Source organism: Oculina patagonica, chromosome 11, assembly GCF_052425735.1.
Source record: "Oculina patagonica isolate OP01 chromosome 11, crgOcupat, whole genome shotgun sequence".
Lineage (NCBI taxonomy): Eukaryota > Metazoa > Cnidaria > Anthozoa > Scleractinia > Oculinidae > Oculina > Oculina patagonica.
Genome location: NC_135768.1, coordinates 14,773,627 through 14,785,479, shown reverse-complemented (window position 1 = coordinate 14,785,479; position 11,853 = coordinate 14,773,627). Strand labels below are relative to the sequence as shown.

The following is an 11,853-nucleotide window of genomic DNA, read 5'->3' as shown; positions in this document are numbered from 1 at the left end:
TTTCTAATTGCTGATAGTTCTATCCATACGTCATTTTGGGAACGAAATGACTTAGTTATGATCTTTATCAGGTTAATAACAGACATAGAAATAGAAGTATTTTTTCCTTTTAAGAAATTGCCACGAGATAAAAATGTAAAATAAGCGAGGTTATAGACCTGCTTTGTTCGCGCCCAAAGTGATAGCCTTGACAGAAACTTTTCCGCATGAATTAAAGCAGAGTGTAGTGACGTCCCCGGACGGCATTAGCGGCTATTTTGTTCTGACGTCTTTTCTCGGGAGTAAGCAACCATAGCTATAAGAAGGCGTGATGAAGACGTGATGGCTATTGTGATGTTAGAAAGGATTCTTGACAGTATAGAGGTCAGTCAAGAAACTTCTTGCCCGTGCGGATTTTGTTAACGCATGCAAGTTGCTATCATACCCAAAAGCGGATAAAAAGTTAAACGGAGACACCCTTTGAAAGTCCAATGAACATTGTTACTAACAATAACCTTATAGACTTACTGGTGATTTTGGTATACGCCCCCCATGCAAGATCGAGTCCTACAGGATCCTTCTGGTCTATTGGAGTTGAAACAGAATGGCGTTCGTGAAAGCTTCTCGCTTCTTGAGGCCATGTGGGATCACGCTCTTGAAAATCTTTTGTGCGACCAGGATATTGAGGAGCCATCACAGGATCATGTTCTTGAGGATCCCTTATAGGAGTAGGTCGCGGAAATGACATCGCCAGAGCCAAACTTAACAACAAGAAAACAAGGCACTTCATATTCCTTCAAAGATACAGAACAGAAATTGTAGTGAAGTGAAGGAACTTATAATTGTTAATTAAAGGAATTACCTTTTGAGACAGAATCACAGGTTGATTGTAGAAGATTTTCAGTGGATACTCTGAAAACCTCTCCTTTGATCACCGTCGATGGCGAACTGATTTTTCTCAAACCCATTTTAACTTTATAACATATCTGATCTTAATTAGCATAATTTTTTATGATTATATTTTTACGTTTAGTTTTCAGTATTAATTGAGATGATATATAATCAAATACGCACAAGACAGACTTTCATCGCATTTCCAAAAACCTCGAAGCTCGTCAAAAATACTGAGACGTCGAATTTCAACTCTCTTCTCGGTGTTTGAATATCCAGTCAAACTCCTATTAAGCAGCATTCTTGGGGAAATTGAAGTGGCCGGTTAATAGGGATTCGTTTCACTTTAAATTGTCACTTATTGGCAAGATCCAAAGATAAGTAACTCAGGGATAACAATCTCTACAATTTTGGGGATAAAGGGCGACATCTGCTACTCGGAATTTTAAGGGAAAGGGATTCCTACCCCAAAACTCCCCTTCCCCCAACGCGCCCAACCCTGCACCCGTTAACAGGGCCCAAGATTGATGAAATTGAAGACTGGTTTCAATCCACGATTTAAAAGGGACAATTTCTAAGAACTAGAAATCGCAGGATTCCCACAGTTCCAGTTTTCCACAAATCACTCTCTTTCTTCGAGACGGTTGATGGCGGTTGGGAAATGTCTAGAAGACCCTGGGGACGACTTTGTTCTTACACTCAACATTCCCAGTAATCTTTGCCCTCCATCAATCCAAGCCAATCAAAGCAATACTAATTAACAAACAGTAAAACTGCATTTTAAACACCTTTATTGTTTTTCTACTTTTACAATTATTGCTCTCATCATGTGTTGAGATAACATCAGCTGTTAAAGCGAAAATAACTGAGCTACAAAATGATCCAACTTTAACAGCCGTTTTCCAACTTAAGTTAAAACGGGAAATTCGTGAATCTTAATTCACTTTCCTCCGCCGCTGTAACACAAGGGGCATTTTGCTGGAAAACCGAAAATAATTATATAAAATAACATTAACACTAAAGTTTACCCGAACACCATTAGAAGTGTATATAATTTGTTACAATGTTTTTTTTTTTTTTATTTAAGGGGTAAAACCTCCGTCTCTATATTTCCAATTGCTGATAGAACTCTTGCCTAAAGCTCGGGAGCGAAGTGACTTTGCCTATGATATTTATCCAATGTTAAAGGCAGAAACGGAGGTTTTATTCCTTGTATAAAATTGTAACGAGATGAAAATGCAAAAGAAACGAGGTTGTAGATAACGGTTTTAATCAGTTTACTCGTACCGCCAACGACCGCTCTATCTATTTTCTTATCCTGCGATAAGAAAGATTGTTTCTATGGGAAACAACCGGTGTTATTTTAAGTTAAAAGTTGCTCGGAAAACTATATTATCATCATCATCATCATCATCATCATTATTATTATTATTATTATTATTATTATTATTATTATATCAAAATTCCAGCTAATAATTAACAAGCTCTTGGCTTTTATGGATTACCAAAATTGAAGTTCATCACTCCGCCACTCACCAAAGGTTCAGTCAATAACGATGTCTTCTATCTTCCCCTTAGTAGCCTGTGGCGTCACAAAAACTGTCATGAACTTTCCATTCAAGGTCAGCGCCTGGTTGTCGTCTGCTGATGAAGCTGTCAGCGTGATGTTCTCAGCAGATGTGTTAACGATGCTGATGAGACCCGAGATGTCCTTGGGCACTCTCCAGGGGGCGGGGTTGTTGCTTGAATGAACTAATGCGTCTTGTCCAGCCTTGTTTATGAAGTGCAAAGTGGGGTAATATTTCTGCACTCCTAACAAAAGACAAAAAGAACAAAGGTGGATATCGTTATATTCCCAGACCACAGTACTGGGAATAAAAAACAACAGAACAAATCAAAACAACAACTACTACCGCTGTTCAATATATAGTGAGATCTGTAAGGACGTAATCGCTCGAAACTTTTCGAAAATGTTTTGTTGCCATAAACTCCTAGCGATTAAAACCAATCACATACCGTGCTGAAAAGATTACACTAAAAGCATAGTGAGAGCTAAAAGCTGTCAAACAAATGTGCTTTCACAGGCTTACTAAATTTCGAGTATTTCTCTATGTCTCACATAAACCAATCGAATCTTGCCCATAACGCAGATAAAACAGCGAATTAAGAAGACCAAGAAGAATTTGCGCTGCAACAAATCGAAACCATGCTCGATGATGGGGGGGGGGGGGGGGGGGGGGGGTTGAGGGTTCCTGTGGTGGTCTACACGGGGAGGCTCCGCCCGAAAGGGGTATATATTTCAGGCTCTAGTTATATTTAACAATTATTCGCCTCAGGCTCAGTGATTATTGTTGAATAATCCCCGAGACGAAGTCGAGGGGATTATTCAACAATAATCACTGAGCCTGAGGCGAATAATTGTTTTAGTATAATTTTCAGAGGTGAATATCAAATACTGCAAAATAACAATAGAAAACACGAAAACAACAAACACAAGTGCTCGCTTCCATACGTGTAAACCAGTTTAATTCATCGATTGAAATCATAATTTACACCAAGTCTTAGCAATAAAACAGAACAAAACAAACACTACGAAAAAGATAGATATCCGGTACCTTTGTATAATCGTTCGTGACTTCTTAGCAGTTGTGTGAATCCTCTCGAAATTACTAGCTCCAGTGAGAAGAGAACTAAATACTGTTTTGACAGTCGATGTGACTGAGTACATGGCCGTGTGCGATGTCCAAAACCACCATGTTTACGATCAATTCTAATGCCTTGAAAACCATCTCTTGAAAATATTTTCGGTCCAAAAGCCTTGATAGTAAATTTGCAAAATTCCCAATGTTCCAAATATCCAGGATTTGGAGTGATTTCTTTTAAATGAGAGAAATTTTCATTCAGCAAATGCCGCCATGTTCACTGACCTGGATGGCAAACGTGGCATTCAGAGTGGCATGGCTTAGTAGCCAAACCTTCACATGCAATATTCACCGCCGCCTAGCGCGGTGAATATTGCGACATAGTCCGAGCTTCTCGACCAATCAGAATTGAATTCACCTCTGGAAATTATACTAAACAAGGATAGGGAAGTCACCAGCATACAAAAGGGTAGTCACAGCTATTCAAATAAAAAATTAAAAAAAAAAGATACATAAGGGGTACCGTTTTTATAGGAGGTTTAATGGTATGTGAAACGGAAAGGTTTAGACTTTGAGGCGGAGCGCCCTCCCCGTAGAAAACAAATTTCGAGTAGCTGCCATCTCCCCCCCCCCCCCCCCCAACCGTGCAGATTTTGATAACACTTGCATGATACTATCAAACGCAAAAGCAAATAGCAAACACAGTTTCACTTTTTCAATGAAAACAGTTACTAACAATAAACTGATATACTTACCAGTCATCTGGTTTTCCAGCTCAACAGGTTCACGTTCTTGAGGGTCGCTCCGTATTATAGCCACACCAGGAGGAATTCTCATAAGCTGTTGATATTGACGATCCTTCACAAGCTCACGTTCGCGAGGCTGCTTTTGAGGGGAAGGCGGCGGAGGCGCACCACATTCTTGAGGATCCTTCATATCACCAGCATATTGATGATCCTTCACAGGATCACGATCTTTAGGATCGCTCCTTATTCCAGGCCGAGGATGACTTTCTGGAGGAACCCTCACAAGGTCCTGAAATTGAGGATCCTTCTCAAGATCATGTTCTTGTGGATCCGTCGCAGCATCATGATGTCGACGACATGACATCGCCAGGCCCAAAGTTACCAACACGAACACAAAGCACTTCATATTCCTTCAAAAATACATTACAGAAATTGGAGTGAAGTGAAAGAACATTAACTTTTTAATGAAGTGAAGGAACATATAATTGTTAATACTGGTAATTGAAGGAATTACCTTTTGAGACAGAATCACCAGTTGATTATTGAAGAAGAGTTTCAGTGGACACTCTGAAAACCTCTCTTATAACCTCTCTGTGTAAACACTGTCGATAAATTGATCTTTCTCAAACCCATCAAACCCATTAAAACAAGAAAATTTAAAACATATCTGATCTTAATTAGCATAGATTTCTTTTATGGTTATATTTTTACGTTTAGTTCTCAGTTTTCAGTATTGTTTGAGAAGATCAAATACCCACGAGACAGACATCTTGAAGCTCGTCAAAATTACAGAACTTTCGTGCTTTGGAAATACCTACTCAAATTGCCATTAAGCGGTCACCGTCAGGAATATTAATATTGTTAGTTGCCGCTTTAATTTAAAGGCGTTCGTTTTACTTTAACACTGCCACCTTTTTACAAATCCCAAAGATAAATAGCTTAGAGATAACTGTCGCGGCAATTTCAGGGACATAAGATATCCGTCCCCGGAATTTAAGGGGTAAGTGAAACCTTTCCCCCCCCCCCCCCCTCCCTCCTCCACCCAACACCTTTTACATACGAACATTGGTTTCAGTCCTTGATTTCATAGGGACATTTTTCTAACTAGAACTCACGTTATATGTTCCGTTCCAGTTTTCTACAACAATCTCCTCCCCAGGGGCATCTAGCTCCGCTTCCACGATGCCGTTGGAAAATGTCCGGAAGACCCTAGAAACGAGGCTGTATAACTCAACAGTAATCTTTTCTCTCCCTCAATGATCCAAGCCAAACAAAGTAATACTTATCAGCAAACAGTAAAAATGCATTTTAAACACCTTTATTGCTTTTCTTCTTTTATAATAATTGCTCCCTGCAAGTGTTAAGATAGCATCAGCTCTAAAAGCGCATAATGACTGATTTACAAAGTGATCCAGCTTCACTTTCCGAATTCGCTGCCCCTGCAACATCTGCCGCTTTTTCCTAAAAAAATAAAAAAATAAAATAGAATTGACCTTAATATTTCCCAAAACATCGTAAGAAGTGTATATAATTCGTTTCTATGTTTGATATAAAACCTCTGTTTCTATGATAGAGCTGCTGATAGAAATCAACTGCTGATAAGAGCCTCGCCTGTGGGAACGAAATGACTTAGCTGCGATCTTAATCAGAGAATATTAAGACAAAGAAATAGCGGTTTAACTATTATTCCTTGTATGAAACTGTTATGTAACAAAACTGCAAAGGATGTAGTTAAAGACAACTTATTTTATTTTCACGCACGAGGCAAAAAGATCAGTTGACGTGAACTGCCAACTATCGCCAAATCTATTCTTTATACTCTGATGAGAAACAGCTTTTTCTATGGGAAAGAAAACCGTGTTAGTTAAGAAAAAAGTTCTTTGGAAAAATTTAAACTCCTATCTATTAAATATCAATCACAACCCGAGCAGAAAAGTGAATAAAGTAACAAAAATGAATTTAATAATAACAAAGTAGGAGCTGAAAGCTGTTAAACAAACCCTTTCCAAATGGAGGATAAACAGAACGTTCCTGAGGCTCCCTCCCTGCTAGAAACAGCACAGGTTCACGTTCTTCAGGATCCCTCATATGACCAGGATAAAAATTGAGGAAATGACATCGCCACACCCAAAGCTATTAACAAGAAAACGAGGCACTTCATATTCCTTCAAAATTACACAACAGAAATTGAAATGCATTGAAGGTACTTATAATTTTTAATTTAGTTAAGGAGTTACCTTTTCAGACAGAATCACCAGTCGATTGTAGAAGATTTTTGGACACTTTGAAAGCCTCTGTTGTAATCACCGTCGATGGCGAATTGATCTTTCTCAAACTCGTCAAAACAAGTGAGTTTATATTAACATATTTGATCTTAATTAGCATAGATTTTTTACGATCATATTTTACTTCTTATCCTTAGATTTTAGTTTCGATTATGAAATAGATCTTTATATCAGAGAAGCGGCATCTCGAAGCTCGTCCAGAATTTCACGCTTCGCGTCGTATTGTCAATTTTTCTCTCGATGTTTGGCAATACCCAGTGGAATCACTATTAAACGACCATCCCCGAGAAAATTGTAAGTATAGATTACTATTATTAGCCTTCGTCAAAACGTTACATTATTTGTCTCTCCCAAACCCCTCTCTCACCTGAGGAAAAGGCTGCACTTCAGACATAATCAAATGTCGAGCCCGAGTTTTTTTTTTCCTACCTGGTATCTATGATCGAATATTCAACAAGGCGCAGCCAACTTACCTTTGCCGTCCTAGAAAACGACGGCGATTATTCTAATTGGGCTGGGTTTCACCGGGCAAAAGCACAAGTATAAGTTAAGCATATAAGAAGAACGAGCACACTCATTCTTCTTATGTCAGGTATTTGACCATCGAACAACCAATAGTCAGCTGTCTCAAGCCAAAGGATTTCGTAATCCATTCATTCGCTAGGAAAGTCCACGTTCTGCCGTCATTCCAAGATTTCACCTCTGTTTTTGTTACGGTACCCTTTGCCTTTATAAGGGATATTTTTCTAAGAACTGAAAGTCACGTGGTACTCTCGGTTCCAGTTTTCCACAACCAACCTCGTCCCCAAGGTCATATGGAGAAGACCCTGGGGACGAGGTTGTTGTACAACATTCCCAGAAATCTTTTCAAAAGAAAATGATCTTGTCCCTCCCTCAAACCAAGCTAATCAAAGCAATACTTAGCAGCAAACAGTTGAACTGTATTTTAAACACCTTTATTGCATTTCATTTTTTACAATCATTGCTTCGTGCATATGCTGAGCTATCATCAGCTCTTAAAGCACAAAGCTATTGATTTACAAAGTGATCCAACTTTAACAGCCGTTTTCCATCTCAAGTTAAACCGCTGCTATAACATTGGGGGCATTTCCCTGAAAAATCAAGAATAATTATATTGAAATGACATTAACATTAAAGTTTACCAAGACACTATTAGAAGTGTATATAATTTGTTTCTGGATAAAACTCGCCGTTTTAATCTTTCCAATTGCTGATAGTAACCACGCCTTCGGCTCCGGTTCTATCTACGTCATCTCGGGAACGAAATGACTCGGCTATGATATCTTTATCAGATTATAAAGACAAAGAAATGGAAGTGTCATTCCTCTGTTCCTTGTTCGAAATTGTTAAGAGATAAAACTGCAATGGAGCGAGAAAAAGACAACACACTTTTTGTAAACGCACGAGCTAAAAAGATCAATTGATGCGTACCGCTGTCGACAGTCATATCTAAAATTCTCTTCTCACAATTTCTAGCTATTTTTTGTTCTTACTCTCAGAAATAATAATTTCTTTTCACTTCTCCTCGTGCTGTATCGTGTTAGAATATTCAAAGTAATCTTTAAGAACATTTGTGAGGAACCTTTGATGCATTTGAATGTCAAGTATGAATGTCCTGCCTAATTCGCAAGGGCATCAGAACAATCTTTGCTGCCCTTCTGAGTTCGATTTAAAGAAGCTATGTCACCGAAAACTCATCTCGAAAAAATTGGCAAGTTTTCTTTTATCTTTATTTGTCGTTCGTAAACCACTTTAATCTTCGTCAGTCGAAACCATACTTGTTTATTTTTTGCATTTTTATTACTCCTTTGTAGTTTTTTGTGTTAGACCACTTTTATTTTGAGGTTTCCTAAAATAATATGGAAGTGATTAGAAAATTGACTAAAAATATCGTGGCATTGCTCCTTTAATTAATTTTTCTAATTTTACTCCATGCGACATGGCAATAATCCAGCACCGGCTTACCAGTCTTCTTATTTTCCTGCTACACAGGATCACGTTCTTGAGAATTGCGCGGTATACCAATCTCTGTCCGAAAGACAGGTAAAAAGGGGGCCGGGGGATAACGTTCAGGAGGAACCCTCACAAGGTCCTGAATTTGAGAATCGTTCACAAGATCATCACGCTTAAGCTCTTCAGGATCCTTTGGAGGCCTCTTCACAGGATCGCGTTCAAGAGGCTCCCTCGCAGCATTATGAAATCGAGGAACAAATGACATCGCCAGGCCCAAAGTTACCGACAAGAAAACTAGACACTTCATATCCCTTCAAAAGGCATAACAGGAATTGGAGAGAATTGAAAAAAACAACAACAACAACAACAAAACAAACTACTTGTTAGTTAAAGGAATTACCTTTTGAGACAGAATCACCAGTTGATTCTAGAAGTTATTAAGTGATACACTGGAAGCCTCTTTTGAAATCACGGTCGTCGATGGCGAATTGATATTTCTTACACCCATTAAAACAAAGAAATGTACTGATCATATCTGATCTAAATTTGCATAGATTTTTTGCAATGTAATTTTAACATTTACTCCTTAGCTCGTAGTTTCGATTAAGAAACAGATATATCAAACACTCGAGACAGTGTTCGTCACAATTACTGCGCTGCATGTGCGTCGTATTTTCAACTCTTTTCTCAGTGTTTGGATATACCGGGTTTTTTTTAATTAAACGCCCCCGGTGTTTATTTCAAAATCGGATTGGTGGGCCCGGCGTTTACGAACATTGGATTCAGTCCTTGATTCAATAGGGGCATTTTTTAAGAACTAGAACTCCCGTGGTAAGTTCAGTCTCAATTATCTACAACAACCTCGTCCCCTGGGGCATCTCCGCTTCAACTATTTTGTTGGAAATTGTCGGGAAGACCCTGGGAACAAGGCTGTTCTACAACTCGCCATTCCCAGTATCTTTGCCCTCCCTCAATCCAAGCCAATCACAGCAAACAGTAAAACTGCATTATAAACACCTTTATTGCTTTTCAACTTTTACAATCCTCGCTTCCTGCATGTACCGAGATAAAATCAGCTCTAAAAGTGCAAAATGACTGAGCTACAAAATGATCCAACTTTAACAACCGTTTTCCATCTCAAGTTAAAACGGGAAATTCTTCATTCATTTTCGCCCCCCGTGTGATAACAGAAAGGGCATTTCCCTGGAAAACCGAAAATAATTATATTAAAATGGCATTAATATTAACGTTTACCTAGATACTATTAGAAGTGTATATAATTCGCTTCTATCTTTTTATTAATGGATAAAACTCGCTGTTTTCATGTTTTCAATTACTGATATTTACCTCGCCTGCGGCTCGGGTTCTATCTACGTCAGGACACGAAATGACTCGGCTGTGATCTTAATCACGTTATAAAGAGAAAGAAATGGAATTTTTATTTTTTTAATCCTTGTATGGAATTGTTATGAGATAAAATTACAAGGGAGAGAGTAAAAGACAACATACTTTATTCACTTACGACCTTTAAAGATCAGTTGATGCGTACCGCTAAGGACTGCCATGTCTTAAAAGCTCTTCTCGCGATTTCTGTTCTTGCTCTCAGAGTAGTAAGTTATGAGTTTTTCACTTCTCCTCACGTTGATTCGTTTTAGAAAACTCAAACTAATCTTTAAAGAACATTGGTGAGGACCCTTTGATGCATTTGAATGTCATGTTTACGGTATGCATGTCCTGCCTAATTTGCACGGGGAGCCACTTTAAATTAAATTCTTCTCGGCGTCTGACTCTAAGGGCATCAAAACATTCTTTGCTGCCCTTCTGAACTCGTTGTTTCGCGTTTTTTTTTCCAAATCTACCCCAAGCGACATCGCAATAATCCATTACCGACTTACCAGTCACTTGGTTTTCCAGCTCCACAGGATCACGTTCTTGAGGAACTCCCGGTATTTTAGCCCGAAATACAGGTACAACAGGGGGATACCCTTCAGGAGGATCCCTCACAATGTCCTGAATTTGAGGATCGTCCACAAGATCATCACGCTCTTCAGGATCCTTTGGAGGCCCCTTCACAGGAACACGTTCAAGAGGCTCCCTCGCTGCATTACGAAATCGAGGAACAAATGACATCGCTAGGCCCAAAGTTACCAACAAGAAAACTAGGCACTTCATATCCCTTCAAAAATACGAAACAGAAATTGGAGTGAATTGAACAAAAAAAAATTGTTAATTAAGTGAATTACCTTTTGAGACAAAATCACCAGCGGTTCAAGAAGATTTTAAGTGATACTCTGAAAGCGTCTCTTGGAATGACCGTCGATGGCGAACTGACATGTCTTAAACCCATTAAAACAAGTAAATGTGTAACATATCTGATCTTAATTTGAATAGATTTTTTTGCGATTAAATTTTTACATCTACTCCATAGGTTTTAGTTTCGATTAAGAAATAGATAAATGACAAAAAACGAGAGACAGCATTTCATGGCATTTCTAGGGCTTTCCACAAGTTGCTCGGCAACTTTTTGGCAACTTTTCATGTTTCGAGCAACTTTTTCCCCTTCGAGCAACTTTTTCCCTCTCGAGCAACTTGTTGCATTTTGAGCAATTTCCAGACCGAAGATCTCCGAAAATTATCCGAGTGTTGTTCAAAGGCCATATTAACGTTTTCGAAGATTTGCGAAGTTTGACGGAGATATTTGAGAAACGTCTGAAGACGTTTCAACTTTCGGCGCATTCTGCATTAAAACATTACAAAAACTCGTCAACAAACATGACGTCATCATTTTACACATTTTCCCCTTGATATGTTATTTAGATACTTCTTTTGCTGTAAAATTGCATAAAACTGCTTAGAAATCTTTTTTTAGTTTAGCAATCTAACCTTCAAAGGGAAATTAGCATATATTTAAAGAAATTTTCTTGATTATAAGCAGCGTTTTGGATTTTTTGGAGCAACTTTCGAGCAACTTTTATTATCAGAAGCAACTTTTTGGATTTTTGGAGCAACTTTTGAGCAACTTTTTGAGAAATTACGAGCAACTTTTTGGGAAATCTCGAGCAACTTGTGGAAAGCCCTAGGCATTTCCAAACACTTCAAAGTTTGTGTTTAGAAAAAAACAGTCGTACCCTATGTTAAGCGGCCACCCTCGGGAAAAACGCCTTATCACGGTTTTCGACGTCATCTTGACGAGTAGGCAAAGCGGGTACTGAGGAATTACAGTGTTTGTATGGGAATCCAACGCAAATATCTTTTACAAAACTTGAATCCTGGAGAACTTATGAATTGTACAGTTAAGATATTTGATACTAGTTGGGCTAGAAAGCGATTAGTTGC

General features: G+C 38.5%; 2 protein-coding genes across 3 annotated transcripts in view; both read right to left on the bottom strand.

Moving 5' to 3' along the window:
• LOC144630416 (uncharacterized) overlaps window positions 1-10,833 on the bottom strand; it is a 33,121-nt gene extending 22,288 nt beyond the window's left edge. The window contains exons 1-2 of the mRNA XM_078488787.1: window positions 10,761-10,833; window positions 10,413-10,693 (exon numbers count right to left, since the gene is read on the bottom strand). The gene's annotated coding sequence lies outside the window, so the exon portion shown is untranslated. The remainder of the gene's footprint in view (window positions 1-10,412; window positions 10,694-10,760) is intronic.
• The window catches only part of LOC144630408 (uncharacterized), an 87,383-nt gene that overhangs the window by 5,289 nt on the left and 70,241 nt on the right, over window positions 1-11,853 (bottom strand). Inside the window, exons 1-4 of one of the 2 annotated variants that reach the window (XM_078488775.1) lie at window positions 8,918-8,968; window positions 4,268-4,668; window positions 2,407-2,682; window positions 1,798-1,848 (exon numbers count right to left, since the gene is read on the bottom strand). In XM_078488775.1, coding sequence (XP_078344901.1) covers window positions 2,414-2,682; window positions 4,268-4,664 — 666 coding nt within the window. In that variant the 5' untranslated portion in view covers window positions 4,665-4,668; window positions 8,918-8,968 and the 3' untranslated portion in view covers window positions 1,798-1,848; window positions 2,407-2,413. Of the gene's footprint in view, window positions 1-507; window positions 774-1,797; window positions 1,849-2,406; window positions 2,683-4,267; window positions 4,669-8,917; window positions 8,969-11,853 lie in introns of those variants that run through there. The other variant, XR_013566510.1, reaches the window with a different exon arrangement.